General features: G+C 43.9%; 1 protein-coding gene across 1 annotated transcript in view; it reads right to left on the bottom strand.

Moving 5' to 3' along the window:
• Positions 1 to 2,458: 2,458 nt before the first annotated feature.
• The window catches only part of LOC126203534 (ankyrin repeat domain-containing protein 6-like), a 36,418-nt gene continuing 12,654 nt past the window's right edge, over positions 2,459 to 26,222 (bottom strand). Inside the window, exons 2-3 of the mRNA XM_049937859.1 lie at positions 25,979 to 26,125; positions 2,459 to 3,020 (exon numbers count right to left, since the gene is read on the bottom strand). Of these exons, the coding sequence (XP_049793816.1) occupies positions 2,534 to 3,020; positions 25,979 to 26,125 (634 nt within the window). The 3' untranslated portion in view covers positions 2,459 to 2,533. The remainder of the gene's footprint in view (positions 3,021 to 25,978; positions 26,126 to 26,222) is intronic.

Here is a 26,222-nt window from a genome sequence, read left to right as displayed (position 1 = left end):
GTGTGTGTGTTACCCTTAGCGTAAGCTCGTTAGTTTTAGCAGTGTCTAAGCCTATGGACCGTAGACCTCAGCAGTTTGGTCCCATAGTGCCATACCACAAATTAAAAAAAAAGACACTCTCTCTACATACGTGTACACCATAATTACTGTTCCTCCTACCACCGAACTTTACTACTTCCCACTATATCTAACTTTAACCCATTCATTTCCCTTTTGAAAGTTTCTAAGCTACTTGACTGATTAAAGGATCTGACATTCCACATAGTGATCCGTAGAATGCCAGTTTTGTTTCTCCTGATAATGAAGTCCTCCTGAGGAGTCCCTGCCTGGAGATCCGAATGGGGGACTATTTTACTTCCAGAATATTTTATCCAAGAGGATGCCATAAATTAACCACACACTACCACACACTAGAGCTGTATGCCCTCAGGAAAAATTACGGCTGTACTTTCCGCTTGCCTTCAGCTGTTTGCAATACCAGCATAGCATGGCCATTTTGTTTGTCAACCATTCCTTGCAACTACTGAAAAGGCTGCTGTCCCTCCTCAGGACCCACGCATTTGTATGTTTCTCTGGCCTCTCAACAGATATCACTTCATTGTGGTTGCACCTACTGTATAACTATGACGTATCACTGAGCCACACAAGCCTCCATACCAGCGGAAAGCTCCATGGTTTATTGGGGGTGGGGGGGGGGGGTGGGGGGGTGGGGAGGGGTCAGATCTGTGCAGAAGATAATTTTCATTTCCGTTTCACCAGTTCCCTGCAGCCCACTCGAAAATGCTTAAGGCATAATCAAGTAATTCTTCCCTAGTTTTTATCGACGTTGTTTTTGCCTTTCTCACATGTAAACACTCTTTTTTTTTTCTCATATCATTTATGTTCTTATGAGAGAAAATAAACTGGGCAATCCGAAGTGGGTTGCTTCTATGTTGTCAGCGCTGTGTAGCGCTTTGCATTGGATCTCTGACTGCGCTTTCTTTGGAAGAGACTGTGGCTGGTTGGACTCGTTGGAAGTTAGTCGCCAGCAGTGATGGGAGTACTGTTGGACAGTTGGAGGTGAACAGCGAGCAATGATGGATGTTAAATGTGAGAAGTTAGCATTGATGGACGGTAGAGGTGTGAAGTGTTAGCATGAGCTATGGACGGTAGAGGTGTGAAGTGTTAACGTGGGCTAACAATCTACAAGTATCCGACTTGGAGACTGAAAATTATTCGTGATTATATATCTTTGTACTGGATGTCAATGACGATTTATATTCGTGTTTGAACTGGATGTCGCATTATGAAGGTAAAAAAAAAAAAAAAAATACATTATTTGGTTTGCAACAAAATCTTTCCACACAGTTTTAATCTGCCAGGAAGTTTCATATCAGCGCACATTCTCCTGCAGAATGAAAATCTCACTCTGGAAACATCCCCCAGGCTGTTGCTAAGCCATGACTCCGCAACATCCTTTCTTTCAGGAGTGCTAGTTCTGCAAGGTTCGCAGGAGTGCTTCTGTAAAGTTTGGAAGGTAGAAGACGAGGTACTGGCAGAAGTGAAGCTGTTAGGACGGGGCGTGAGTCGTGCTTGGGTAGCTCAGATGGTAGAGCACTTGCCGGCGAAAGGGAAAGGTCCCGAGTTCGAGTCTCGGTTCGGCACACAGTTTTAATCTGCCAGGAAGTTTCATATCAGCGCACATTCTGTTGCAGAATGAAAATCTCACTGTAAAATCTTTCCTTTGCTAACCACATGCCTATTAGTAGTTATTGACTTTAGTAGTTAGAATCTTTTATTTAGCTGGCAGTATTGACTCTCGCTGTATTGCAGTAGTTTGCGTAATGAAGATTTTTCTGAGGTAAGTGCTTAATGAAATGTATAGGTTATTGTTAAGATTTCTTTTTAGTCAGGGCCATGCTTTTTATTTGAAGAAAGGTTGTAAGTTTTTTGAGGAGTCAGATTGTGTTGTGCTAGAATATTGTGTGTCAGTGTTGACATGATAAGAAAAAGTAAAGAGAAAGTAGGCTCAGTACGTTCAGTTTTACTCAGCTGTTTCAGATCAAATAACGTAGAAGTTTCATCTTCTCAGTCATTCAGCAATTTAAGTACAGACACACTCATTTAAATAAAGAAGTTTCAATGTTGTACCTATTCTATAGATTAACAGTTCCTGCCTTTGCCATTAAATAATTTATGCAAGGCCAGTACACATGATTCATTTACAAGAGCCTTTATGCATCGTTCATTGTCCAAATTTTTTACATTACATATCTGAAAAGATGCGGAATGTTCTCACTCCAGAAAGTACCAAACTAGTCAATCTATGCTCACGACTGGAATTCCATAACATGGTTTACCCTGTCAGGATTAGCTAAGCTGTAGTTCTCTAATAATGAGTCACATCTCACAATGTTAATTGAGTTGTTATACTGCATGGGTATGGGCACACAGAATAAGCAGAATTAACTTTCTTGTATTCTTTATTATAAAAGCAATGAGAAGTCGTGTAGTGAAACACTTTTATTTCGCTCTAGAGGTGTTTGTCGGACTGCTAGCTCCACCTTAGCATGTCTATCAGCTGACGGTGGTTATTCTGCCTGGCGGCGTCCAGCGGCGTCTCCCCATCACTAGTCGTGGCCCATCTGTCGGCCCCCGCCTCCAGGAGTGCCGCCGCCGCCTCTACGTGGCCATTGAATGCCACCAAATGTAGTGGGGTCACCCCGTGATTACTCCTGGCGTTCGGGTCAGCGCAGAACGCCGCCAGTTGCCGCACCACAGGTGCGTGGTCGAAGAACGCTGCAAAGTGCAGAGGTGTGCCCTGCGTGTTGTTCCTGGCATCGACCTCTGCACCGGCCTGCAGCAGACACGCGACTGCCTCCTCGTATCCCCCAAGTGCTGCCCAGTGTAGGGCGGTCATCATGTCCCCATCCCTCGCCCCCACGTCCGCCCCCGCCACCAGCAGTGAACGCAGCTGACTGGATGCACCCTCCTGAGCCGCTTGAATCAGCCTCCGGTTCTTCTCCTCTCCAGTGAGGCTCCTGCGTGAAACAGAGAAATTCACACAATTTTCTCCACACGTATATTTATGGCAAAACTATGTCGTGTTCCAAAAATATATCTCTCCAGTAACAAATGGTAAACCTACAGCATTCTTACTTCTCTGATACAAAACACTGCGAAAATCGCTGTATATTAAGGTACAGATGCACAGCAGTATCGTATTCTGGAAGTCTTCATCCGCTTACCATCAAAATTTCCTACATTCCATTCCTCAAGAAATTCAGCTGCCAAATTGTGAAACATCGATGCCTGACACTGAGTTCCTTTGACTTCACAACGCTGCTGTTAAGCTGTGGTTGCCCTCCACTGAAAGAGATGCTTCATGTAGGTAATTCCGATCTTCTGTGTGAAGGAATCCCTTCCTACTCTTGCAAACATGGCACACAAAACTAACCACATCGCAAGATATTTATTATGGCAGCAAAAGATTTCCGTTCAGATATTTGCAAATTTCTTGACACAACTTCGTCATCAGAGAAAGCTACTGCTTACTGGGGAGCCATTTGGTTGTGATATTTGAGATGTAGCAATGACAGTAAGTTGACTCCATTACTCCCCCCCCCCCTCCTACCCACAAAAATGCTTGTTGACCTATTCACATTTTCACTGCCAGTATTTGGCCAGCAAGGGGGGACAGGTTGTGGTGTAAAGTTCCTGATTACCAGACTTTTCGCCAATGTCCTGGTTTAAATACCAAACCACAGAAAATGAAGTGCGGGCATGTGACACTGTTAATAGTGATCCATCTGTCAGAGGGGGCGTTAAGTTTAGCAGCTGCCTTCGTGCATTTGGTGAGGAGGAAGCCATGTGCTGGCACAAGGTTTCACCCTCTCCCTTCTCTCATCATTATCATAACCATCATCATCGTCAAAATGTAACACAAACATTACACTGCATTACACACACACACACAGACACACACACAGACTTTCACCTAAATTCTTGTGACTATGATCTGTCTTCAGACTACAGCAAAACTTACAGCTTATGAGACTAAAACATTGTTTCTTGCAGTTGTATAGCCTATTATTCTAAATACTGCTTCAAATGAATCTTGGCTTCCTGAACACAATGCCGACCTTAGACCTGATGTATGCAATAAAAACTTGCCAATCATTTACAGGTAAGGGTCTCACCACAGTGAGTGTAATAGAAAAGAACCTACACCCCCTGTGCTCAGGACCAGCATACAGCCAATTCTAACTAAGTTAAGACAATTTATTCTACACCTCTGTCATGTGAGATATTACAGCTGATAAATCCAATATTCAGTAATCAATCAAATACACAACTACCTTCTCTGTACATATGTGCACAAAGATATACAAATTTCAATATTTCAGCTGAAAAATCATACAGTTGTTACAACCAAGTGGATATTAGCATTCTGACTGTACTGTGAAACACTTCTTCATCTTTTCAATCGAATGGTGAGACAGGAAATGTGAATTCTGAGCGACTGTACAGTGGGCAACAACTAGGAAGTCGCATTCGCTCTCTCGATTCTTTCCTAAGCGTGGTCCTGGTGGAAGCAATATGTCATTGTCTGCCTCTGGTGTGTGCATCGGTTCCCACGGAACCGCAGTCTGACATGGAATATTACCGATAGTACTACTTAGTTTTAAAGCACACTGAGCACTAACAGATATCAAATTAATGCCTACAGATTCTAAAGAAATCCTGCAAATATGTGTCAAACCATGATTTGTTGGATCAAGCAAATATAATGGTTCATGCAGAGCCATTTCTCTATCCATACCGCTGTTGTAATGGTAACCAGATGCATACTGATTGGGATCAGTGTCGTTGTAAGACATTTAGCCTACCATGCACTCTAACTACAATTGGGATGCTCCATCATTACTTCCATTACAAGAATCCCCTGCTTCAGTCCTACAAATGTTCTGGATGACTCAGATATTAAACTCTGTCCGAACAGGACTTGGAAGGCCCAATGGTACCGACCGGCCACCCTGTCATCCTCACCCACAGGTATCACTGGATGCAGATATGGAGGGCATGTGGTCAGCACACCGCTCTCCCAGACGTACGTCAGTTTATGAGACCAGAGCTGCTACTTCTCAATCAAGTAGCTCCTCAGTTTGACTCACAAGGGCTGAGTGCACCCCACCTGCCAACAGCGCTCGGCAGACTGGATGGTCACTGATCCAAGTGCTATCCCAGCCCGACAGCACTTAACTTCGGTGATCTGATGGGAACCGATGTTACCACTGTGGCAAGGCCGTTGGCATGACTCAGATACTAGGAGTCTATATTCTGTTAATATAAAGAACTGGTTGCATCATTACCACTTCCAGTGCAAGAACCCCCTGCTTCAGTCCTATAAATGTTCTGGATGCACCATATACTGGAAATTTATATTCTGTTATGGCAACCATGGGCAAACATCTGTGCCTCTGAGTTTTTGGCTGGACTTTGGAATCATTTGTTGAAGCAGCTACATGAATCACCTTCAGAGGGAGGAGATTCTGGTTTGCATGTTTGTGATTACTGGAGGCAGCAGTGGTGTCAATCTGTAGCAGTATTGATGGAAGCTGAAGAAATAAATTAAAATTTGTGCCACGGCCGGTACTTGAACCAAGGTCACATTTCTTACCAAGCAGGCGTGCCAGCCATTACAGCATTGCGGCTAACTCAGCTTCACTGACTACCGTAGTCTAATGCCCTCCCTAATCAATTCACATCTTCATCTTTTTTCACTTTTTTAGATCGTTGCTATTGCCAACGCTGGTACAGGAGTAGCACCCTAGCATTGGATGCAACGGGGAAATCCTGCCTGTACCTCATGCTTAAGTGATCTATAGATCTGACATAATTAAAGTTTCCTCGAGACATCTTTATCTATGATAATGATGAAAGTTGAAGAAATGAATTAAAATTTGTGTCATGTCCTGAGGTGCAGATGGGATTTCCCCATTACGTCAAACATGAAGCGTTATTCCAGTACAAGAGAGCCTCTGCAATAGTGACGATCTTAGTAGGCGAAAATAAGCTGAAGATGAGATATGAAAATTTTATGGAAAGCACTGGGCTAGTGTAGTCTGTGCAGTGGTGGTAACCATAATGCTGTGGTGGTGTAATGGCTTGCAGACCTACCTTTCAAGGAGACCTAGGTTCAAGTGTTGGACATGGCATAATTTTTAATTCATTTCTTCAGCTTCCAGCATTATCGTAGATAGAGATGAGACTCAAATGTCCCCAGAAAAATTTATTTATATCACATCTGTAGTGGTGTGTTTGAGGTGTGTGCTGAAGACAGTCTCCTCCTTCACGCAGTGAGCTGTGATACGAGAGGCAGGTTGGCGAGCTGCACTCCTGATTTTGATGCCAGTTGATATGATCGCCAATTTGTGGACCTGAAGAATAATCATATGCATGAAAATGAAAACTGTCAGGTTAAAAGTTTATCTGCGTTTACTCTTAAATTTTCTTCTGATACCACTCATATACATGGTCTTTATTAACAAGAATGATTCACTCTAAAATATTGCAGCGTTACCAGCTATTTGATTCTATGCACTACTGGTAGCTCTGCGTTGAGGAGGGGATATGGGAAGAGCCGTAGGGGACAGTCTGAAAAGTTATACTGAGTTCACCTCAGTTATGTTTGTAGGGATAGGGGAAGCAGCAAGTCTGTAGGGAGGGTGGTGCTGACAGGGGGGGGGGAGGGGGGCAGTTACAATGGTACTGGGCTCTGAGGACATATTTCGGTCATTCCAGCGACTGGCAGAGAAGGTTGAGAAGTACAGTCTTGAGCACTGACTTTTGATGAAGTTCACAAAATGCAGCATTGTCCCCAGAACAGATGGTGGCCCTTCGGTTCTGAGTAGAGTGAAGGACTGAACCAGAGACTTCGAAAGTTCTGTGACAAGCTAAGATGTGACTTCCTGGACTTTCGCCATAGGGTTGAGAATTGTAGGGTTTCTCTAATTGGGTCAGTTATGCAGTACACATCAGAAGCTGCTACTCGTAGCTGGCTGTGTGTAGGGTGCACGCAAGGTTTTTTTTATTTTTTTTATTTTTTAGAGTAGCTATTCTGCATCCGATCCAGATAACGACAACTGTAGGGAATCCAGAAGTGTCAGCGTAATATCGAAAGAAATGTCTTTGTAGGTGAGAGTAGCGACATCCTAATGCCTAATGGTTAACTGCCGAAGCATTCACAACAAAGTGCGGAGTTTGAAGCGCTCCTGAAAAACACATAAGCTCTTATAATACTAGGTACAGAAAGCTGATTGAAACTTGAAATTGATACCAGTGAGATTTTTCAGGAAAATTTAATTGTATATCGAAAAGATAGGCTAATGGGAAATGGAGTATTTGTTGAAGTAGACAAGAAATGCAGATACACCGAGATAGAAATTGAATGTGGATGTGAGATTCTTTGGGCAAGACTAAGTACCAGGGGTGGGCGCTAAATGATAATTGGATCCTTCTATTGCGTACCAGATTCATCTCCTCATGTAACAGAAAACCTTAGATAAAACCTCAGTTCACTTTGCCAATCATACTGTAATAATTGGCGGAGACTTAAATCATCAAACAATTAATTGGGGAAATTACAGTTTTGTTAGTAGTGGGCATGATAAGACATCCTGCGAAATATTACCAAATGCCTTTTCTGAAAACTACGTAGTGCAGATACTTGGGAACACCAGTCATGATGCAAATATATTAGATCTAATGGCAACAAATAGACCTGACTTATTTGAGAATGTCCACATCAAAACTGATATCAGTGACCACGATGCAGTTGTGGCAACAAAGATTACCATAGTACGAAGGATATCTAAAACAGACAGAAATATATATGTATGTTCAGTAAACTAGATAAAAAACGAGGAGTGCCATATCTCAATGAGAAACTTTAAACTTTTAGCACATGGCAGGAGCATGTAGAGGAACAATAGCACAAGCTCAAAGTAATAGTTGACGATAAACTGGACAGATATTTACTTAATAGAACAGTTCATAATGGGAGGGACCCGCCATTGTATACAGTCACTGTAAAGAAACTTCTAAGGAAACAGAGATTACCGCATAATAGGTGTAAAACAAAGAGTAGGGCTATAGACAGGGAGATGCTGAATGAAACACGCTTTTCTGTCAAGAGAGCAATGCGTTATGCTTTCAATGACTACCATAGCAGCATATTGTCAAATGATATTTCATAAAACCCAAGGAAATTCTGGTCGGATGTAAAGGTTGTTTGTGGCACCAAAGTTCGTGTCCAGTCCCTAGCGAATGAGACGAATACGAATAATCTGCTGAATTACAAACGCATGTCACTAACGTCGATTTGTAGTAGGATTTTAGAACATATACTGTGCTCCAAGATTATGAATCGCCTCGAAGAAAATGTTGTATTGACAAATAGCCAATACAGGTTTAGAATATATCGTTCTTGTGATACACAACTAGGTCTTTATTCTCACGAAGTAATGAGTGCTATCGACATTGGACATCAAATTGATCCCATACTTTCAGATTTCCAGAAGGCTTTTGACACCGTTTCTCACAAGCGACTTCTAATTAAATTGTGTGCCTTTGGAGTATCGTCTCAGTTGTGTGACTGGATTCGTGACTACCGTTCAGATAGTACACAGTTTGTAATAACCGCCGGAAAGTCATCGAGTAAAACAATTATAACATATGGCGTTCCCCTAAGGAAGTGTTATAAGGCCTCTGTTGTTCCTGGTTACATGAAAGATTTAGGAGACAATCTGAGTAGCCCTCTTAGACTGTTACCAGATGATGCTGCCATTTACCGTCATATAAAGTTATCAGCTGATCAAAATTACTAGCAAAATGATTTAGTCAAGATATCTGTAAGGCACGAAAAAAATATAGATTGACTCTAACTCGTGAAAAGTGTGACGTGATCCACATGAGAACTAAAAAGAATCCGCTAAATTTCATCTACACGATAAATCAGTTTCATGTACAAAGGAAGAAGTTCACTTTTCTCACGGTGCATTACAGACTGTCGTAATTGTTTGGTTCTCACCGATCAATACTTCTTGTAACAAAATTATAAGGGTCACCCGGAAAGTAACGTCTCACTTTTTTTCTACAACAGTTACTTATTCCGCTCAAAGAAAATTATACATGTAAAAGAGTTACTTTTTATGTACACACCACGTAATGTCCTTCCATTTTATGGCCTTCCTCCATCGAGGCATAAGAGCGTGTATGCTCCGCTGGCAGTAGTTCTCGTTTTAGTCACAAACCCATTTCTTCACAGCGCGAGTCACTTACTTGTTGACCAAAACAAGTTTTCAATACATGCTATCCTTTAAAAGCCGAAACATGTGGTATTCTGAGAAAGCTTAATCAAGGCTAGGGTGGATGGGGTAGCACTGTTCAACCCTGTTTCGTGATGTGTTCAGATGTTTTCAAACTTGTGTGAGGCCGTGCGTTGTCATGTTGAATCAAAACTTCTGCTGCGCAGTTCACGGCAGCAGCGCCAACTGCCGAATCGTAATTGCTTCAATCCTCGCGATGATGTCTGCACTGTGTAACACTCACGCGGGACGGCCAAGGATGGCCTCCCTGCCTGCTGAAAATAATCAAATCATGAAGCTCCGTCCAACCGCCTTCTGATGCGTCAGTTTCTGTGCGTAGAGACCAATTGTAGTCCTGTCAATTCTAGGTGCTCCACAGACTTCACACAAACATTTGCAGATAAACCCCATAGCGCTTTTCTCCGCAATAAGAAAATCAATAACGGCATGCTTCTTGTAACGTAGACTACTTACAGACGTCATTTTGAAACGTTGCTGCAGCTGAGCTATCTCTTGGAGGAAACGCGCTCACGTAGAAAAAGTACAGTGGATCCACACCTAACATGGTTGTCGGCTCAGGAAAAAAATGTGGCTTGTCACTTTACGTGCGAACCTTGTATATCAAGATCTGCTGTGTAGCTATCTGTTTAAAATAATTCTTTGTGATCTTCCATGTCCTGTGTTTTTTTATGTAAGGTGTTTCATTCAACCTCATCACCGTCTACTACCGTTCAAAGAGCGAAATCTTCACTTTGTTCACCTGCAAAATTCTTATTAATACCGTGCCTACATACTCTTTCTCAATACACATTCTGCTCTCCACCCAGATTTTCTTTTTGTCTTTGCCAATACATTTTCACTTGATTTTGCAAGCTCTGTCTTAGATAATTTTATTCTCTTCTCTAACACTTCTATTTCCTCCTCTGCTTCTTCCCTTATCATTTTTTTCGTTTTTTGATTGCATGTTGTGCTTTCTTCCCATATATTTGTTCATAGTGGTGTTTTCTGTGCTGTATGGTTTTTCTGTTCCCATGTCTTGTTTCTGATAACAGTCCTCTAACTTGTTTCCTAAATTTTTTCTGTCCCATTCTCTAGTGACAATTTACTAATTTCTATTTACTTGTGCTACATGATGAATGATATTGAGGACTACGTGACGTTAAACCCAATATGCTACACAATTTAAAAGTTTTTTCTGGGCATCGTGTGTATTCTGTTTGACATTACTGATTGTGTTTGGGGTATGCATTTTACTGTGTCATCTTCTGGTTTTTCTACGTAGTGATCCACATTGTGTTCTGTCTCTTCAATGCTTTCCCCGTAACTTTCTTCTAATTGGTTTTTAGTATGCACCTGTTCTAGTGTTTATTGACCTACGTTATTTGTATGTCCGAAATATGGCAAATCTGTGTCAGGGTCCTGTTCCTTATATAACCTCTGTATCTTACTCCTACACAATTATATAACAGTGAGTGAACCGGTGTTGTCTACTTATGCTACATGACACGCTTACAAGCAAACTGGATTCGCAGGCCATGCACGTACATGGCTGAACCTCCAATGATAGTCAAATCTAGAAATACTTGAGTCACTTTTCAACGGCTGATACGTTTTCTTTAGTCCATTGAAACCTTTCTTACACAACTATCATCGTTAAAGTACTTGTTTTACTTCCATGTGTTCCCTTGAATAGTTAGAGAGGCTTCTGCATTATGGAGTAATACCTTACTGTATTCTGCTGAGATCTTTACGTGAGCTACATTGCCAAACAACATATTCCATTAAAGTGTACAGCCCCTTGTCGGCGGCACCGCTCCAGAACTCTCACTGCGGCGTCCGGCTCACGTGACCTCTGTGAGAGGTCTCCAGCTAGTCTCATCAGTGGTCGCGAGTACAGCAGGCCAGACAGGTACCAGTCTGGAAGCCGTTAGTCATCTTGGCAAAGGGTAGCAGCGCATCACAGGCTTGGCCACGTAGCTGATGTACTGCAGCCAAGACTTGGGAGCCTGAGTACGAGGGCTGTCCAGAAAGTAAGTTACGATCGGTCGCGAAATGGAAACGACTATGAAAATCCGATAAAGCTTTGCAAATATGTGTTGGGCAGTGTCTCTAGCATGACTCTAGGTAAAATTATGTTGCTCTTTTCATTCCTGAGCTCTTAGTGAGCGCGTAAAGATGTTATAGAAAATAGTGTCTCCCACCAAGTACGAGGGCCTGGTGATTATTTTCCCCTGAAGCTATGCAACCAACATTACATAACTGTCGTGCGGTTTCTTCTTCAAGACAATTCTCAGCCTCATTTCAATTGGAAATGTTTGGTTACCCACAATACAGCCCGTAATTGTCTCCCACTGAGTTTCATCTCTGCTCAAACGAACCGCTGGCTATGAAGACAACATTTTGGCACAGACAACGAGCTTTAGGCCAGAGTAGAGAATTGGCGGAAAGCACTGGCGGCTGCCTTCTATGATGAGGGTATTGGAAAGTTGGTACAACGCTACGACGAACGTCTGAGTCAAAACGGCGACTACGTAGAGAAGTAGCTGAAAGGTGTAGCTGTTACAAATGAAACATTTCTGATTTTCACTGTGATTTTCATTTCGCGATCAATCGTAACTTACTTTCTGGACAGCCCTCGTATTTATTACTACTTGTCCGAGCCAATGACGTTATACCTGGCCAGCGATGACCGAATGTGGCCTACTTTTCTGGACTCAACAGCGGTCCTCACCACCCCTCTATCTCGCAAGAGCCGGCCGCGGTGGTCTAGCGGTTCTAGGCGCTCAGTCCGGAACCGCGCGACTGCTACGGTCGCAGGTTCGAATCCTGCCTCGGGCATGGTTGTGTGTGATGTCCTTAGGTTAGTTAGGTTTAAGTAGTTCTAAGTTCTAGGGGACTGATGACCACAGATGTGAAGTCTCATAGTGCTCAGAGCCATTTTTTTATCTCGCAAGAATGGCTTTCAGGTGTCGAGCTTGTTGCCTGTCGCTATATCAGCAAGCCGATAGGAGTTATCGCGAAACTTTTACTCCCTCTTGCGCAATCGATCTGTGCTGTCAGAATGACATGACGTCTCCTCCTCGCTGGAGTGACGTTTCTGATGTTACGATTCCGGCCACACACTTGCGCGAGGTGAGCCAACACCTTTTGGGCTTGTTCTGCTTTCCACAATGTCGCCTTTCTGCCTGGTTGTCGTTTTGACTGTGACATGGAGCGTTGGCCTGGCTTGGTTGGCTTTGGACTTTGATAAAATTTTGCATTTGTCCCTAACACATTTCTGGTTTGTGACACAATAGTGTGTGCCTATGGGTTTACAGTCAGATAGCAAATTTTTTCATGAAGCCAACTATGGTCGTCCGCTACCAGCGGTCATTGATTTCCAAAAGGGAAAGTGAATTTTAGGATGGGTTTTCGCAGAAACTGTACTCAGGATACTTGCAAAACTCCCTCAGCTGCAGACGGTTGTTTACAACATGAGACTTGTCTCGGTGTCTCCACTCAACCACGCCAGCAACACGACTGATCAGACTTCCTGATTATCACGAGCAGCCGCCTTAGCTGTTACGCCAGATGAGCACGCAGACAGATCTGACTTCAACTTGTACTGAGGCCGATGTTTCGACGTATAATTTACAAAACTATCATCAGAATTTCCCTCAATGACTCTTATTCCCCACTGGTGCTGTTCTCATACACCCAATAGGAAAACTCCTCATTCTAGTGCTTGGAAAACCAAGGTGCAAATACAAATCACAGTGGAAGTTCGATCTATGCCTGAACGTGTGGTGAGGTAACCTAATGGCGAAGACGACGTCTTGTGACGTTTGCTGTTGTAGGTTTCAGTCTTAAAACTGGTTTATTGCAGATATCCCTGCGAGCGGTCCTGTGCTAGGCCTTCATCTCTGCCTATCTGCCATAACTACTGCAAACTACACCCATTTCAATCTGCTTACTGCATTCAGGTCCACAGCTGCAATTTTTACACCCACATTTCCTTCAGTGGGGAACTGACAATTCCTGGGTGCCTCAGGATGTGCCTTGTCAGTCGATCGCTTGTTTTAGTCGTTTCTTTTTTCCCCATGTTGATTCAGTGTCTCCTTATTAGTCACTCATCTAACCTTCAGCCTTCTACTGTAGCAGAACATTTGAGAAGCGTCAATTCTGTCCAATAAATGCATTGAGAAAAAACTATCATAACACTTAAGTCTATATTCCTCCTTGTCATAAACGTTTTTCATGTTACTAACATTCTCCATTTAATAGTCTCCATACTTAGGCCGTCATCATTTATTTTTCCCCCCAAATTGCAAACCTCGTTTACTACTCTTAGAGTCACATTTCTTAAGCCAAGTCCCTCAAGATTGCCTTATTTAATTCAGCTACATTCCATTACACTTCTCGTACTTTTGTTAATGTTCATCTTATCTTATTTTGTCATGGCTGGTTCTCACCAGGATCTCAATACTTCTGAGGAAATGTCGTCTACACTGGGAGTCTTGTTTTGAGTTAGGTCTTTCAGAACTCTGGCAATTCTTCTCGCCTGCTTTGTCTATAACACTGTCCTCAAGCCCGACTCTCTTATATGGACTATTTATTCCTTTCAGAATTGGCTAGCTATCTGGACGTCCTGACACTTATACAGCTGCTTCTCTTTTCTCCAGATGTCTCTTTAACTCTCCTATAGGCGATACCTGACTTTCCTCCAGTTATGCATGCTTCTACAGCCTTGCATAGGAAGACCCACCTGCTTAGGCATTTTATGATTTCTATCAATCTCATTTTTTACACATTGTGTTCCCTTTCACCTGCTTCATTTTTTGCATTTTTAATTTTCTTCTTTCATGATCTAAATTCAATATCTCCTATGTTAACCCTCTAACGGTAAGGTTGTGGTTGGATCCGACCCCAGCGAGTCAGCGAGTCTGTTTTGTTTATAACTCCCCACTCCCTTTTCTGAGAGCGCTGTGGTTCCAGCTACCCTACCAGCCAGTCGTCCCGAGAACGCCGAGGAGGCCACGTCAGTCTGGTGAGTGACCTCTGCAGCTACTCTCTCTATCCGAAAGCTACATTACCGGTGCTCGGGTTGGATCCGACCCCACCTTTCTGTTTACGTCACACTTATCAGTTTCTTTTGTGTGGAGGATTCAACCCCATATTGATGTTTATATTACATCTAAGTTTTGTTTTCTCTTCTAGTATCTTACTAAAATGTTGCATCAACTCCTTAGAACTTCTGAGGAGATATACAACGAGTTTCTCCGATAAGAGACTGAGTCAGAGGATGGCGACAATATCGATGCAGAAAACTGTTCAGAAACCGACGATGATGTGTTATCTAATACTGATAACGAGGATGATGTATTTCATTGTGCGGCAGGAGCAGTCGAGTTTGATAATTCTGAGTCAGTTGTGTATGCTGAGAGAAATTTTGAGCTAGGTAAAGACATAGAGACAATATGGAGCAACAAATGACGCGAGAATATCATTTCTCAAAAATCTTGCGCTCTCTTTGACAAAACCTCCTATGGAAAAGAGGTTGAATAACACACATCTCGTTCGTCTATTGGAAAACTTTTAGAAAAAGAACCAATCGAATTAGACAAGCCTACCCAAGCACAGCCACTAAAGAAAAGATGTGATTTTTGTGACAGATCAAAAGATAGGAAGGGGAATGCTTTTTGTAGTAAGTTTAATCGTTCTATATGTGGGGAGCATAAAGTTATTATATGCCCTGGCTGTAAAGAAACTGAGATGTGATAAATTGTGCCAAATATGTATTTTCAGGGCTGTATGTAATCGTTTCCAGGATAACATTATACATTTATTATTTGTTCCTATTACATTATGTATACAAAGACATTTATTATTGAGAATTTTATATTTCGAAACTGCTGACACTATAATTATTTTCTACATTTCCTATCTTTAGAATTTCTAAAGCACTCAGGTTCCTGGTTAATGACTGAATCTATTGATTTTGACTATGTTTTCAATAATTTTATAGATAATATTTCTATAAAGGTATTTTTTTTTGTAGTCAAGTTCCTATTTTTTTCCAAAGTACTTTATATTCTTACTTATTGACTATAAAAATAAAAAGCTTGTTGTTATAACAAATATTATATATGTTTAACTGATAATAAAACTTTTCCCCATTATTCATTTTTTTTATTTTATCCCGAAAAATCGATATTTGGAGAGTGGGGTCTGATCCAACCCCACCTTACCGTTTATGTCAGGAAACTTCACCTTACCGTTAGAGGGTTAAGCAGGGGATTCTACCAGGCCTTGTCTTTTTAGCTATATGATCTTCTGCAGGCTTCTCTATTTCGTTGCACAAAGCTACCCATGCGTCTTCTATCCTACTCATTTCAATTGTTTTATTCCAACTTTGGCTAATTCTCTCTCTTTACCCTCAACAACTTATGTTTTCTTAAATTTCTTCATGTTCCATCTCTTTAATTTCTGACTTTTCTGCAATTTCTTCAGTTTTAATCTGTATAACCAGTTCATTATGTTAAGAATGCATTGCTGTCTCTGAAAACGTTTGTTTAAATGTGATTTCGAAACTGTCTTATAATTATAATGTAAGCTGTAAATAAAGTACTGGCAACATAGTACAGACACTCGCAGTAGGTCGGACATGTTCAAATACACTGCTGTCCAAAATTAAAGCAACAAACCGCTAATTCCCCCTGTTGTGTCTAATTCACGGTATAATCGTACAAAATGTCAGCAGATGTCCGTACAATCGTGTTCTTCCCGGAAGATGGCATTCCGAATAGACAACCACGACAACGATGACGTCACAACACCAGTCAAATGGGGCAGTGTTTGCCGTGAAGTCCTATATCCACAGTCGCTGTGTACACAGTCACAGACGGTGCAGTATGGCACAAAGAAGATGCCTACCAGACTCTCTGCGATGAAGGGCCACAAGAAGAATCGAAGCAGGAGAGTCGCAAAATGATGTGGCCCAAAGACTTAATGCGAATCGTTCTGTTATTTCTCGGATGCGATGACAATTTATACAAACCCGATCAATATCAACAGGATCAGGGCACGGCCGATAAGTGTGATATCAACAGAGGACCTCTATTTGGCCGTAACGGAACGACGGTACCGACTTAGTACTGCACGGCAACTGGCATCTGACCTCGCATCATCCATGCTGTATCGAGACAAACGGTGTACAGAAGCCTTAGCCAGAGTAACCTTTACAGTCGGAGACTTTCTGTATGTGTACCTCTGATGCTTCTTCACAGAAGGGAAGGTCTAGAGTGGAACAGTTGACCAATGTTCTTTTCACAGATGGGTCCGAATTTGATCTAGAGAGTGATTGTCGTCAAATTTGCATCTGGAGGGAACGTGAACACAGTTTCTCTACACAAACATTGTGGAAAGAGACCTATATCGAGGAGGACCTATAATGGCGTGGGCAAGGATTTTTTTGACCACTCAAAAACCTCTTCATGAAATTGTACAGGTGAATCAGCAAGGTTTAATTGCTGTTAGGTATCGTGACGACATCCTGGAACCTACGTGTGGATGTTGAAAGGTAGTGTGGTCCAAGCCTTCGTATTGATGGACGATAATGCTCGACCTCATAGAGCACGGGTGGTTGATATTTTCTTGGAAACTAAAGATATTGCACAGATGGCGTGGTCTGCTCGCTCTCCCAATTTCGCTTGCTGTGTCTGAAGGACAAACCGGTTTTTGATTCCACAACTGCGTCTGCCATGCGGCATAATAGTCAACGTGGCCTATGGAATACAAGTTTTGTTGCTCATGATGACATCCTCCTGAGTCGTTTCCGTCTGGAGACGTTAATGGGAGACTATTACCTTCGAAATATTTTATCCAAAAATATTCCATCATCGTATAACCATACAGAAGTTCTGCTCGCTGTTTCCCCTTGCTTTCAGCCTTTTGCAATACGTCTCAGAAATGCTGTATTGGCTAATATTACAGGGCCAATTCAGTCAGTCATACAGATTGTTGCCGCTGCAACTACTGAAATGGCTGCTGGCCCTTTGAGGAACTACAGGTTAGTCCTCGTTGTGGCTGCTTGTATGTTACCACCGGCGTTGCAAAGTCCGTTTTTCTTCGGGAGGGTCACTGCTTGTGATGAGAGAGAGATACGCATTAAGTCCCAGTACGGAGAAAATACGAAAGTGTCCCCAAAAGTCGTTTAAATAAAAATATACAAATTCACATACTTAAACATACACATCACAACATTCCATATCGTCAGTTGGGGGATACACATTATTTTGCATCTCTTTTCATGGTAACTATTCCTCTATCGTTTCTTTTTGAGCACAGCCACAGACTTACATTCTCAGTTATTTATTGACATGAAGTCAATATTTTTGGCGCTGCAATGGACTGATAACCTTTTTTACACACATTCCTACCAGGATTCATTTAGGAAGATAGAAATCCATCATTTAATCCACGAACTGCATCGAGCAAACCAATTCATTCACTATCTTTTGCACGGAATTTTGTTTCGTAACTCTTTTCTCATATAAGTGCCTCGAGTGAATCATTTGTTTCTTCAGTTGAATATAATGCCTCCTGTAAACCCAGAGAAGGAGGTACAAACTCGATCCATGCCTACTGGAAGGTCCAATTTTACGAGTATCAGAGGTGTAACTTTTCCTGACATAAACACTGATTTGTCAAGATATAATAAATGAAGAATCAATTCTTGACCTAAACTTTGAGTTAAGAAATCCACAAGTCGTACTGTGCATTTGGAAAACGTGCACGTATAGTGATGGAACTCACCGGATGTGGGAGATTGCGACGTCATCAGGTGGGGGAGTGCTGCCGGCGGCCATGTTCAGTGCAGCTGTAGTAGGAGTCCGGCTGTGGTCGCTGTGTGGCTGCAAGGGAGGGCTGGGCGTGGGGTTGCTGCCTGCTGCGGCTGCCACACTGCACAGACAGACAGACAGCGTGTAGGAGGGGCCAGAGGCCAGCTGCTGCTGACAGACTGTCCACACACAGGCAGCAGGTCACACTGTGCCATCGGGAGCAGTCTATCTGCTCAGCTGGATGACTTACCAGTGAGGCTAACAGTCAGCTTCCTCTGAGTTGTCCACAGAAGTAGACTAGCATTCAAGACAACAGACTGTTCAAAACAAAGCGCAGATGAAAGATACTGTGGACCAACAGTTATGATGGTGTCACAAGCGACCTATTGGATAAGACAGTGTAAATACATAACAACCACTTTCACACAGAAATTAGAAGTAAATAATCTTTAAGTGTACTTAATGTGATACTACACTCCTGGAAATTGAAATAAGAACACCGTGAATTCATTGTCCCAGGAAGGGGAAACTTTATTGACACATTCCTGGGGTCAGATACAACACATGATCACACTGACAGAACCACAGGCACATAGACACAGGCAACAGAGCATGCACAATGTCGGCACTAGTACAGTGTATATCCACCTTTCGCAGCAATGCAGGCTGCTATTCTCCCATGGAGACGATCGTAGAGATGCTGGATGTAGTCCTGTGGAACGGCTTGCCATGCCATTTCCACCTGGCGCCTCAGTTGGACCAGCGTTCGTGCTGGACGTGCAGACCGCGTGAGACGACGCTTCATCCAGTCCCAAACATGCTCAATGGGGGACAGATCCGGAGATCTTGCTGGCCAGGGTAGTTGACTTACACCTTCTAGAGCACGTTGGGTGGTACGGGAAACATGCGGACGTGCATTGTCCTGTTGGAACAGCAAGTTCCCTTGCCGGTCTAGGAATGGTAGAACGATGGGTTCGATGAAGGTTTGGATGTACCGTGCACTATTCAGTGTCCCCTCGACGATCACCAGTGGTGTACGGCCAGTGTAGGAGATCGCTCCCCACACCATGATGCCGGGTGTTGGCCCTGTGTGCCTCAGTCGTATGCAGTCCTGATTGTGGCGCTCACCTGCACGGCGCCAAACACGCATACGACCATCATTGGCACCAAGGCAGAAGCGACTCTCATCGCTGAAGACGACACGTCTCCATTCGTCCCTCCATTCATGCCTGTCGCGACACCACTGGAGGCGGGCTGCACGATGTTGGGGCGTGAGCGGAAGACGGCCTAACAGTGTGCGGGACCGTAGCACAGCTTCATGGAGACGGTTGCAAATGGTCCTCGCCGATACCCCAGGAGCAACAGTGTCCCTAATTTGCTGGGAAGTGGCAGTGCGGTCCCCTACGGCACTGCGTAGGATCCTACGGTCTTGGCGTGCATCCGTGCGTCGCTGCTGTCCGGTCCCAGGTCGACGGGCACGTGCACCTTCCGCCGACCACTGGCGACAACATCGATGTACTGTGGAGACCTCACGCCCCACGTGTTGAGCAATTCGGCGGTACGTCCACCCGGCCTCCCGCATGCCCACTATACGCCCTCGCTCAAAGTCCGTCAACTGCACATACGGTTCACGTCCACGCTGCCGCGGCATGCTACCAGTGTTAAAGACTGCGATGGAGCTCCGTATGCCACGGCAAACTGGCTGACACTGACGGCGGCGGTGCACAAATGCTGCGCAGCTAGCGCCATTCGACGGCCAACACCGCGGTTCCTGGTGTGTCCGCTGTGCCGTGCGTGTGATCATTGCTTGTACAGCCCTCTCGCAGTGTCCGGAGCAAGTATGGTGGGTCTGACACACCGGTGTCAATGTGTTCTTTTTTCCATTTCCAGGAGTGTATAAACGAGATGATGTTTGTAGCTCATATGTTAGGGACTGGGCTGTTAGAGGCACAGATGGTAAACTGGGAGGACAGAAACATCTAAACTGAGAACAGAAGAAATTTCATATGTGGAAGGAGCACAGAATATGGGATACAATGAAGCAGTTTCACTGAAAAATTTAATTTCCATAAAAATATGACACAGACTGAAAAATTGCCCAATAAATGGATTTCATTGACATCTGTCAACAAAGGCCTCCTCTGAATATTGAGTATCATGTGACCTTGAAGTTGAATGAGTCGGTGAGGAAGATCAGTGAAATAGGCAGAGACAATATACATAAACGTTTCACACAGACACAGAATTTGGGCCGTACTGCTGTGAATTCTTCCACCCCCACATCGTATATGAACGTTAATGATTTTTTATTTTTCATGGAGGTAAAAAAGGTAGCTGCCGCTGTAGCCTCACACTGCATGTTGTTTTGAAGCCGGTGTGGGGTGGGGCTTGCCGCCACCTTAAATAGCCCAAAACATTAACAGACTAATGTTTACGATTGCTTCTTGTTATTTATTTCTATCGTGTGCACGCAAGAGCTGTCCTAAATATCAAAAATTACAGTATTTACATCAATAAAACAGTATCAGGAACGCAATTTCGATCTCTTTTCTGTTCAGGAAAGAAGCGACGCGTGATATCATATCTTGTATACCTCCATGTCGAATAGACTTCTTGTTTTCTTGGATTGTCAGTGCAGTAGTAACACTGTAGTTTATACATCGTCTCACTTTAAATTCGTACGTATGATGAATGATTCACTACGTCGCGAATCATAGCATTTTACAGAGTACAAAAAGATATAATGTTTTGAACGTCTTCCAGCTTTGTGCAATGCTATTAATGTGATTGAGGAAATGGTCTCATACGCTTAGACCCTGTAAAATTGATATTTTACATTAACATGTACATAAATCATATTTTTTTTAGTATTGATAGCCTAACATCTAGAAATGTAAGTCTACTTTGATCATGTTCTTCATTTTACTTTTGAATTTCATTTTGAAATTTTCAAAGTATACAGGGTGATTCACTAACTATTGCCACCTACAATACCTCCGAAAGTATGATAGTAGCTGAAAAGTTTGTGGGAGAAATGTTGCATGGGACAATGGGGGCCATAATATGACTTGAGTTATTTATTGCTATGTGGGGTTGCATCAGAGATATGAAGATCCACTTTGCGTTTTTAAATGGGATGCTATAGTTGGGTACTTATTTTCTGATAGTAACTATCGACGAATTCAATTATGTGTAACAGTAAGATCTTTGAAGGTCAACGAAGGTCACAAAGGTGTCAAATGGTTCAAATGGCTCTGAGCACTATGGGACTCAACTGCTGTGGTCATCAGTCCCCTAGAACTTAGAACTACTTAAACCTAACTAACCTAAGGACATCACACACACCCATGCCCGAGGCAGGATTCGCACCTGCGACCGTAGCAGCAGCGCGGCTCCGGACTGGAGCGCCTAGAACCGCATGGCCACCGCGGCCGGTCACAAAGGTGTCATGAACGTCCATTTACTGAGGGTGTTCGAAGTGATGACTATTGGCATCAATGCAGTGCTGCAATCTTCTTGTCATGGATTGAGTGGTATTCCTTATCAGTTCGGCACTTATCGAAGCAGATGCTCTGAGAATTCTCTCTCATATATCGTGCAAATAGAATACAGCGTCTCAATCCAACGTGCCATTGGCATGTAAACACCGTTCGACGGTTTCGAAATACAAAACCAAAAAGGAACGGTAAGACTAGTATCGTCGAATCAAGCGAATGTGAATGATGCATTCCTTCAAAGAACGATATGCTTCTCATTTAAGGAGAATGCCAATGAAATTCAGTGAGAGCTAGAGACTTTTACGCTGAAAGATATCCTCTGCGTACTCACCCAACACGTCGTACATTTAAATATGTGTATGATAAATGGAGAACAATTGGATCTTTAACGCATCAGAAACATATCCAGCAAAGGAAAGTTACTAAGAAGGAAATGGAAATGGTACCCTTGCCACTGTGGTTCGAGATCCTTGTGTTAGTTCACGTCAAATTGCAAGGAAATCTGGCATGAGCCAGAGTAGTGTTGTTCGTGTTCTGCATAGTCATAAATATCATCCTTACCATATCAGTCTCCACCAAGAATTAACTGGTTCGGATTGTATGCATCGCACTGAATTCTGCCGATGGACTCAACTTCAGATTCAGATGGATGACACATTTATTAATTTGATTTTATTTACTGACGAGGCTACATTCATGAACCATGCAAATGGTAATTTGCATAACATGCATTATTGGGCAACTGCAAAAGAATGTGGGCTGTGGCACGTTGCACTCCAAAAACCGTGGTCAGTGAATGTATGTTGTGGAATTCTGGAGGACAGTAATACAGGCCCCTATTTCATCGAAGGAAATCTTAATGGTAGGAAGTACATCACATTCTATCCAGAAACTGTTATTGAAAGAAATACCTTTAGGAAAAGGAAAATAATGTGGTATCAGCACAATGGACGTCATGCACATTTTTCACTGATGGCTACAAATGAGTTGCAGATACAATTCCCAAATCGTTGGATTGGACGCGGAGGAGATGTGTCGTGGCCAGCTGGTTCGCCAGACTTGACGCTTCTGGATTTTTCCTTGTGGGGATTCGTAAAACACAGTATTTATAAAGATGTTCCAACTACACTTGAAGATATACGAAAGAGAATTGTCAGAGCATGTGCTTCGATAAGTGCCTAAGTGATGAGAAAGACCACTCAATCCATGATAAGAAGATTGCAGCACTGCATTCATACCAATGGTTATCACTTCGAACACCTTCTGTAAATGGACCTTCAAAGACGATACTACACTCCTGGAAATTGAAATAAGAACACCGTGAATTCATTGTCCCAGGAAGGGGAAACTTTATTGACACATTCCTGGGGTCAGATACATCACATGATCACACTGACAGAACCACAGGCACATAGACACAGGCAACAGAGCATGCACAATGTCGGCACTAGTACAGTGTATATCCACCTTTCGCAGCAATGCAGGCTGCTATTCTCCCATGGAGACGATCGTAGAGATGCTGGATGTAGTCCTGTGGAACGGCTTGCCATGCCATTTCCACCTGGCGCCTCAGTTGAACCAGCGTTCGTGCTGGACGTGCAGACCGCGTGAGACGACGCTTCATCCAGTCCCAAACATGCTCAATGGGGGACAGATCCGGAGATCTTGCTGGCCAGGGTAGTTGACTTACACCTTCTAGAGCACGTTGGGTGGCACGGGATACATGCGGACGTGCATTGTCCTGTTGGAACAGCAAGTTCCCTTGCCGGTCTAGGAATGGTAGAACGATGGGTTCGATGACGGTTTGGATGTACCGTGCACTATTCAGTGTCCCCTCGACGATCACCAGTGGTGTACGGCCAGTGTAGGAGATCGCTCCCCACACCATGATGCCAGGTGTTGGCCCTGTGTGCCTCAGTCGTATGCAGTCCTGATTGTGGCGCTCACCTGCACGGCGCCAAACACGCATACGACCATCATTGGCACCAAGGCAGAAGCGACTCTCATCGCTGAAGACGACACGTCTCCATTCGTCCCTCCATTCACGCCTGTCGCGACACCACTGGAGGCGGGCTGCACGATGTTGGGGCGTGAGCGGAAGACGGCCTAACGGTGTGCGGGACCGTAGCCCAGCTTCATGGAGACGGTTGCGAATGGTCCTCGCCGATACCCCAGGAGCGACAGTGTCCCTAATTTGCTGGGAAGTGGCAGTGCGGTCCCCTACGGCACTGCGTAGGATCCTACGGTCTTGGCGTGCATCCGTGCGTCGCTGCGGTCCGGTCCCAGGTCGACGGGCACGTGCACCTTCCGCCGACCACTGGCGACAACATCGATGTACTGTGGAGACCTCACACCCCACGTGTTGAGCAATTCGGCAGTACGTCCACCCGGCCTCCCGCATGCCCACTATACGCCCTCGCTCAAAGTCCGTCAACTGCACATACGGTTCACGTCCACGCTTTCGCGGCATGCTACCAGTGTTAAAGACTGCGATGGAGCTCCGTATGCCACGGCAAACTGGCTGACACTGACGGCGGCGGTGCACAAATGCTGCGCAGCTAGCGCCATTCGACGGCCAACACCGCGGTTCCTGGTGTGTCCGCTGTGCCGTGCGTGTGATCATTGCTTGTACAGCCCTCTCGCAGTGTCCGGAGCAAGTATGGTGGGTCTGACACACCTGTGTCAATGTGTTCTTTTTTCCATTTCCAGGAGTGTATTACACATGATTGGATTCGTCCCGATAGCTGCTATTAGAAAAGAAGTACCAAACTATAGCATCCCACTTAAAAAAGAATGTTGACCTTCATATCTCTGAAGCGACCCCAGCTAGCAACAAAAAACCAACATCATATTATGGCCCTCGTTGCCCCATGCAACTTTTGTCCCACCAACTTTCGGAGTTATTCTTGGCGGCAATAGTTAGAGACACAACCTGTATAAAACTTCAAACTATTCACTACCCTTTTCAGATTCTCTCACCTCCCTTCCAGATTAAAGGATCCACATTCCAATCGCTGGCCCATAGAATACCAGTTTTGTCGCTCCTGATGATGACATCCTCCTGAGTAGTTTCCACCTGGAGGCGTCAATAGGAGACTATTAGCTCCGGAATACTTCAGCCAAAACTGTGCCATTATCGAATAACCATACAGCAGATCTGCATGCTGTTGGGAAACGTTACAGGGGCAGTTCCGTCAGACATACAGACTCTTGCCGCTGCAACTACTGATATGGCTGCTGACCCTTTGAGGAACTACAGCTTAGACTTCGTTGTGGTTGCTTGTATGGTACCGCTGTTTCAGCAGTTGAGCCCCACGAGTCAGCCCAGGTCGGAAAGTCCATTTTCCCTGGGGAGGGGCGCTGTTTGTGATGAAAGAGAGATACGCATTCGATCGCAGTGTGGATAAAATTTTCAACTTTCACTACATACGAAAGTGTCCGGAAAAGGCGTTCAAATGAAAATACATATACAAATTCACAACAATCCATATCGTTAATTGGGGGACGAACATTATTTTATATCTCTTTACCTGGTAAATATTCATCTGTCGTTTCTTTTTGAGCACAGCCACAGACTTACATTCGCAATTATTCATCGAATTGAAGTCTATGTTTTTGGGATTGCAGTGCACTGTTAACCTTTATTACCCCAATTTAAACTAGAAACTTCATCCAGCACACCAATTCATTCACTCTCTTTTGAAAACAATTTTGGTTCGTAACTCTTTTCTCATATAAGTGCCCCGAGTGAATCATTTTTTTCTTCAGTAGAATGTTATTCCTCCCAGGAACTCAGAGAAGGAAGTAGAAGCTTATCGTGATCCATGCCTACTGCAACGTCCAAATTTATCAGAGGTGTAACTTTCCCTGGCATGTAATTCATAAACCCTTATTTATCAAGATATACTGAAGCAACAATCAATTTTTGTATATATTAAGATGGTATCTGTTCTTTCGGCCGCCATGTCCGAAAGAACAGATACCATCGGTAACCATGCAGCTCGTTAGAATGAAATTACAATGAAATGAACACCCTTAGCTGCTTACAGGCGTTGACATACGTCAACGGGGACAGATGAAAATGTGTGCCCCGACTGGGACTCGAACCCGGGATCTCCTGCTTACATGGCAGACGCTCTATCCATCTGAGCCACCGAGGAGACAGAGGGTAGCGCGACTGCAGGGATTTACCTCTGGCACGCCTCCCGAGAAACCCACATTCTCACAATCAATTTTTGGCTATATCACTTGGTTAACGACACCACAAGTCATACTACGCTTTTGGAAAACGTGCACGTGTAGTGATGGAACTCACCGGATGTGGGAGATTGCGACGTCATCAGGTGGGGGAGTGCTGTCGGCGGCCATGTTCAGTGCAGCTGTAGTAGGAGTCCGGCTGTGGTCGCTGTGTGGCTGCAAGGGAGGGCTGGGCGTGGGGTTGCTGCCTGCTGCGGCTGCCACACTGCACAGACAGACAGACAGCGTGTAGGAGGGGCCAGAGGCCAGCTGCTGCTGACAGACTGTCCACACACAGGCAGCAGGTCACACTGTGCCATCGG

This window comes from Schistocerca nitens, chromosome 9 (genome assembly GCF_023898315.1).
Source record: "Schistocerca nitens isolate TAMUIC-IGC-003100 chromosome 9, iqSchNite1.1, whole genome shotgun sequence".
Taxonomy (NCBI): domain Eukaryota; kingdom Metazoa; phylum Arthropoda; class Insecta; order Orthoptera; family Acrididae; genus Schistocerca; species Schistocerca nitens.
Note: the sequence above shows the minus strand (reverse complement) of the source record. Positions and strands in the feature narration are given on the sequence as shown.